This window comes from Impatiens glandulifera, chromosome 1 (genome assembly GCF_907164915.1).
Source record: "Impatiens glandulifera chromosome 1, dImpGla2.1, whole genome shotgun sequence".
NCBI classification, from domain to species: domain Eukaryota; kingdom Viridiplantae; phylum Streptophyta; class Magnoliopsida; order Ericales; family Balsaminaceae; genus Impatiens; species Impatiens glandulifera.
The window spans coordinates 95,457,557-95,464,498 of record NC_061862.1 but is presented as its reverse complement, the minus strand read 5'-3'; the positions used below and the strand labels follow the sequence as shown (position 1 = coordinate 95,464,498).

At 28.1% G+C, this 6,942-nt stretch overlaps 1 protein-coding gene across 2 annotated transcripts; it reads left to right on the top strand.

Moving 5' to 3' along the window:
• The first annotated feature begins 2,031 nt into the window (after positions 1-2,031).
• On the top strand, positions 2,032-3,365 carry LOC124922382 (cyclin-dependent kinase inhibitor 1-like). Of its 2 annotated transcripts, none has more exons than XM_047463114.1 (4): positions 2,032-2,549; positions 2,628-2,686; positions 2,772-2,891; positions 2,966-3,365. In XM_047463114.1, exons 1-4 carry the CDS (start codon positions 2,346-2,348, stop codon positions 3,030-3,032), a joined length of 450 nt encoding a protein of 149 aa, XP_047319070.1. In that variant the 5' UTR covers positions 2,032-2,345; the 3' UTR covers positions 3,033-3,365. The 2 variants fall into 2 exon arrangements, with proteins under 2 accessions (XP_047319070.1, XP_047319071.1); XM_047463115.1 differs by having other exon boundaries at positions 2,955-3,365.
• Positions 3,366-6,942: the final 3,577 nt, after the last annotated feature.

The window sequence follows — 6,942 nt, the reverse complement described above, 5'->3', positions numbered from 1 at the left end:
CAAGTCTATTATAATTAATCCATTTCATTAATTTATATAGTAAAAATTAAATCAACACAAATAGTTTATGGCTTAAATATTTTTAGGAGTGTCACATTAAAAATAATTAACAATATAACTAATGTATTTTCTTTTATAATTCCTTCTAAATAAACGAGTCGTTTCATCTATGCACACGTTCGATAATATCTCAAGAATCTACATTAAAATTACGCTTTACCGAGTTGTTAATAGTAATTATATATAAGTGAAATTATTTCATTAATTAACATTTTAGTGAATGTTGCAAAATTATGATAAAAAGAACCCAAACACAACTACATGATAATTGTCAAGTCACATTAGAAAAAACAATTTAAAGACATTCTTTTATAATTCCTTTCAAACAAGTGAGCCTACCTCAACTATATATTCCACCATATCTTAAGAATCTACATCAAAATTATTCATTTTGAGTACTCAATACTAATTATGTATATATAGGATCAAAATAGTTTTACTAATTACATTTTTCCAAATATCAAAATTATATTGTATAAAACTACCAACACAAATTATGCGAGTGAGTTTGAATATAGAATAAAAAACATCACATTAAAAAGAAACAATTTAAATATTGTGGTTTTGATAATTATTTCCAAACAATTTAAATATCTATTATAACATGTGCAATATCTCAACAATCTATATTAAAATTATGCATTTTTGTTAGCTATTAGATTAAAACCATTTTTATTAATTTATATTTTTTTATATTGCAAAATTTTAATAAAACCAACTAACAAAACATAAACAATATTGAAACTAACGATTTCTTATCCTTCTTTACAAACAAGTAGCTAGGTCTATCTAAATAAAACATGTATAATATCTCAAAAATATAAATCTTAATTATGCATTTTTTGATTTCTTAATTATTTACATATTTATTTATAGATCAAATTGTCAAATTGGAGCTCCTAAATAGTGATGCCAATTGAAATTTTATATATTTTTTTAAGTTAAATTTTTTATATAAATTTTTTTTGTCTTAATTAAACGTCGTTAACCTATTATCTACGCGAGTAAATAAATTAACAATATTACTAATTTAACTATCGAATTTTAGCAAATTAATGGTTTTAATATGAATTCTCTAAAATTCAGTAGTCAAACTATCAATTTGCTAAAATTCAGTAATTAAAATAGTGAAATGAATTATTTATCTATAAATATTACGTAAATAATAAATTAACATGGTTGGAAACCTTTAAGATAAAACTTTGTTTTTGTATAATTTTAATAACAAGGAGTTCTAAAGTGTTAAGTTTAAAAGAAATTCCAAATATGTTATTAATAATGAATCTAAATTTAACTTTTTACCTTTATTTAAATGTTGAAAACAATCCCTTATTATATAGTGTAACGGTAATAATAGATAAATATCTTTGAGAGATCCTGAATTCCGAACATGTCCGACAAGTTCTACGCTTAGTTAAATTGGTAAATGTGTTTGCATTCGGTGTGTTTCACTCATTGTGGCCACATTTTATTTATTTATAAATGTTGCAAACAAATTATAAAAAAAAAATGTCACAAATTCCAAATATTATGCTAACCTTTAACAAAAAAAAAATATATATATATATAATATGAGTAATGATAGGGGAGGAAATTTAAGAGAGAAAATGAGTGAGAGAAAAAAGAGAAAAGAGAAACTATTTGATTTTTTCAGCCAATCAAAATTACGCCACGTCATTCCCCTCTTATTCCCTCACCCAAATTCTCTTTTTCAATCATTTTTCATATAATATAATATAATATAATATAATATAATATATATATATATATATTTTTTTTAGAAATTGATTAAATATATATTTTAGTAAAAAGTAGATTTAAAATTCTAGAGGGAGAACTAATAGGTAGCAGTAAAGCACATCTGTCTGTTGAGTAGTCTGAGATCTGCGTAACGGCGCCGTCAGATTCATGATAACGGTATTCTATAATAATATCCCGTCGGTGATCACTCTTTCACATCATTTTCAACGGAATCCCTACCACCATCATCTTCTTCATCGCATCTCTTCTCTCTCTCCTCTCTCTAGCTTTTTACAGAAGAAGAAGCAGCAGCAGCAGCAGAGTAGAGCATATTTATCGGCTCCTGAGTCCTGACTGATCAGAATTTTGCGTGCAGAGCTTCGAAAACCGAGAATATTTCACGGATCTTCTGTTGCACAAATAACTCTCTATCTATCTCTATATGCATGATGAGATTGATGTCTAATACTGTTGTACCTACAGACACGAATATATAAGGTAACTGTACACTGTACTGGAGAACAGCTTAATTGCAGCTAGCAGTTATGGAGGACAACGACGGCACGATTAGACCTCGACCGAAGAGGAGGCGAGTTGAATTTGTAGAAGAACTCGAGGAGGCGGCCAATTTAGATCGAACCGCCGGCGTACTCACGCCGTCGTCGTTTGTTCACATGCGGAGGACTTCATCTTGCTCTTCTACTTCTTCTACTTCTAGTAATGCCAATGTAGATCTGGAGGACGAGGAGGTACGTATTATTATGACAGTCAGTATTATTGTAATAATCGATTCATCCTGCTGATTTACATTGATCTCTCTTCTTCAGGATAAATTTGTTCAAATTGGAAAATCCACGTATGAATTCAACTGTCCAGACTCAGATAGGTATTATTATTATTATTATTACGAATTAAATTAAGGCATCGCAAATCAATCAATCTCTGTTAATTAATTATGAATTTCCTTCCAGGAAGAAGAAGGTGAAGAAGAAGATGCGGCCGCAAGAGGAAGAATCAAGCATATTAAATAGAGAGATTGAAGAATTCTTTACAAGAACAACCAAAGAACAACTGAAATTATTTCAAAAAAAGTGAGTTACAATGCAGTTGGTTTCATCATCATCAGTCTTTCATGATATGCTGATTTGATTTAGTTGAATTGCAGATACAACTTTGATTTTGACAAGGAAGAGCCATTGGAAGGTAGTTATGACTGGATTAACTTGAAATAAAAATCAACTAGAACAAGAAGAAGATGAATTAAGGTATCTTGTTTTCTACTTTAGTTTTGTACAGCTATCTCCTCTCCCTTCCTTCCTTCCTTCCTTCCTTCCTTCATCTCTCAAGACTTCAACATGCTCTTTGGCACTGAATTTTATATGTCTTCTTCTTCTTCTTCTTTGTAAAGCTTTGTTTTAGTTAATTCTGGTTACATATTCTGATCATAATCTGGATTTTGATTAGAAATGACTCAAAACTCTCTGATTAGATTGTTATAGTTTTCTGCATCTGAAATTACATCTTATATGGGGTCATTGTTGTTTCTTTTTTGCTATTTCACAAGATGGGGAATCTACCATTTTCTTTGTTTAGTGCTTGAACAGTCCTTTTCTAATTTAAATTAATTTTTTTTTTCTATTACATGTTTTTATTGAAATTTCGTTTTCAATATAAATTACATTATCTTTTTCATGCATGCTTGGTTTAGGTTTGGGTATCAAAATATCATGTTTTTTTTCCATAAAAATATATTCATTTATTCTTATATTAAAATTGATAATTATAATGTTACTAAAAAAATTTCATTCATTGCATAATTACTCATTTTTTAAACAAGTTTGTTAATTTGCTTCATATTTCATTTTGAAAATTAACAGTTGTGTGCCTCTTTCCATATTTGTATTGGTCTTTATCCAAAAAAAAACATTGAATTCATTTTCTTCTAATTTCATAAATGGAGATTGTAAACATACATGGTTATATACATTTGTAATGAAATTATTGCTATTGTTAGTTTTTATAATCATCAATTCAGTGATATTGCTATATTTATTAGGAGTGTCATTTATATGTTTAATTATTCTCATCCAAATTTCAGCAAAATGTTATAAGCAAACTTTTGTCAGATTAAGATTATGTATTCGGGATCTTACTTTAAAAAAAAAAATTTGTTTGAAAAATATATAGAAAAATGTTAGTCTTTTCATGAGTTAATACTAATCAACATGATATTATTATAATATAAAATTTTAAATATTCATTATTTTATTTAAATTTATTAAAAATAATTTAAAGAATAATATTTATAATATCTTTTAAAGTTATTTTATAATATCATGATTTTTTTAAAGGGACTTCATATCCTAAAAAATAATAAATAAGAAGAGAAAATTAGTTTCAAAAGAAGATTCAACCTCTCAAAGTCGAGTTCATACAGAGTCTCGTCGACAATTGATTTCCGTACGATTTTGTAGATCTTCACACACTCCTTTGTGTAGCCGGTTGATGTCATACAATTAGTTAGCAATCAATCTCAAATCGGACATTGCGTTCTCCGTCGAAGTGCCCACCTCTTCGGATATTGAACCACCGGTCACTTGTGCCTCATCGTACGACGACTCCTCGAGGTTGGAAAGGCTGGACACAATCAACATCCTGGATGACCGATTGAAAAATTGATTACAGACCTAAAATGTTCCGATTCCTGGTCTGTAAAACGTTGACCGGCCCTCCTTCATGTTATTGGAAAAGTAGTTTATGATAATAGTCAGCTCTAAAAGAGTTAATTAGCATCGCGCATAAACAATTGACTTGTACAATTCGTGTGAGATTTTTAATCATGTCGTGCCTTGTCGAAACTCATTTTCATCCGTGTCGTATCGTGCACACCTTGACCCACTCAAAATTCATAATCCACGACCTTTTTATGTGTCATGATAACTCATGTTCACATTCATTTTCCGTATCATGTGTAGTTGATTACAATTCGTGTCTATTAATTTATTAATTAAACGAGTTAAGTTAGTTTAATATATTATTTATGTTTTAAATTATTAATTAATATATTAAGTTTGTTCGTTATGAAATTTTATTATTTTTAAAATTTTAGATAAATATCACATAATAATATTATAATATAAAATTTTAAATATTCATTATTTTATTTAATTTATTAAAAATAATTTAAAGAATACTATTTATAATATCATCTAAAGTTATTTTATAATATCATAATTTTTTTTAAAGGAATTCCATATCCTAAAAAATAATAAAATTAAGAAGAGAATATTAGTTTAAAAAGAAGATTCAACCTCTCAAAGCCAAGTTCATACAAAGTGTCGTCGACAACTGAATTCCGTACGATTTTGTAGATCTTCACACTCCTTTGTGTAGCCGGTTGATGTCATGCAATTAGTTAACAACCAATCTCAAATAGGACATTGCGTTCTCCGTCGACGTGCCCACCTCTTCGGATATTGAACCACCGGTCACTTGTGCCTCATCGTACGACGACTCCTCGAGGTTGGAAAGGCTGGACACATTCAACATCCTGGATAACCGATTGAAAAATTGATTACAGACCTAAAATGTTCCGATTCCTGGTCTGTAAAACGTTGACCGGCCCTCCTTCATGTTATTGGAAAAATAGTTTATGATAATAGTCAGCTCTAAAAGAGTTAATTAGCATCGCGCATAAACAATTGACTTGTACAATTCGTGTGAGATTTTTAATCATGTCGTGCCTTGTCGAAACTCATTTTCATCCGTGTCGTATCGTGCACACCTTGACCCACTCAAAATTCATAATCCACGACCTTTTTATGTGTCATAATAACTCATGTTCACATTCATTTTCCGTATCATGTGTAGTTGATTACAATTCGTGTCTATTAATTTATTAATTAAACGAGTTAAGTTAGTTTAATATATTATTTATGTTTTAAATTATTAATTAATATATTAAGTTTGTTCGTTATGAAATTTTATTATTTTTAAAATTTTAGATAAATATCACATAATAATATTATAATATAAAATTTTAAATATTCATTATTTTATTTAATTTATTAAAAATAATTTAAAGAATACTATTTATAATATCATCTAAAGTTATTTTATAATATCATAATTTTTTTAAAGGAATTCCATATCCTAAAAAATAATAAAATTAAGAAGAGAATATTATTTTAAAAAGAAGATTCAACCTCTCAAAGCCAAGTTCATACAAAGTGTCGTCGACAACTGAATTCCGTACGATTTTGTAGATCTTCACACTCCTTTGTGTAGCCGGTTGATGTCATACAATTAGTTAACAACCAATCTCAAATCGGACATTGCGTTCTCCGTCGACGTGCCCACCTCTTCGGATATTGAACCACCGGTCACTTGTGCCTCATCGTACGACGACTCCTCTAGGTTGGAAAGGCTGGACACAATCGACATCTTGGATGACCGATTGAAAAATTGATTATGGACCTAAAATGTTCCGATTTCTGGTCCGTAAAATATTGAGCGACCCTCCTTCGTGTTATTGGAAAAGTAGTTTCTGATAATAGTTATCTCTAAAAGAGTTTAGCATCGCGCATAAACAATTGAGTTGGTGTGAGATTTTTAATCATGTCGTGTCTTGTCGAAACTCATTTTCATCCGTATCGTATCGTGCACACCTTGACCCACTTAAAATTCATAATCCACGGACCTTTTCGTGTCATGATAACTCATTTTCACATTCATTTTCCGTATCATGTCTAGTTGATTACCATTCGTGTTTATTAATTTATTAATTAAATAAGTTAGTTTAATATATTATTTATGTTTTAAATTATTAATTAATATAATAAGTTTGTTTGTTATGAAATTTTATTATTTTTAAAAATTTAGATAAATATCACATAATAATTATTTAAAAAAGTATATGATTTCTATTAAGAGATATTTTTATTTATTATTATTATTTTATAAATTATTTAATTTTTGTTTGGTAAAATCATGTTAAATAAAAGAGAAATTAGGAGACTCGTATTTTATTTATAAAACTTGTTTTTCAATCTTTATATAATGTATTTTATTTAATTTATATTATTTAATTAAAATTTTATTTTATTGTTTAAATTTAATTATATATTATATTTAAAAAATTTT

Coding starts and splice junctions, on each gene's coding strand:
- LOC124922382 (XM_047463114.1), top strand. CDS start 2,346: ATGGAGGACAACGACGGCACGATTAGACCTCGACCGAAGAGGAGGCGA. Junction 2,550..2,627: donor TAGATCTGGAGGACGAGGAG/GTACGTATTATT, acceptor TCTCTTCTTCAG/GATAAATTTGTTCAAATTGG. Junction 2,892..2,965: donor CTGAAATTATTTCAAAAAAA/GTGAGTTACAAT, acceptor GTTGAATTGCAG/ATACAACTTTGATTTTGACA.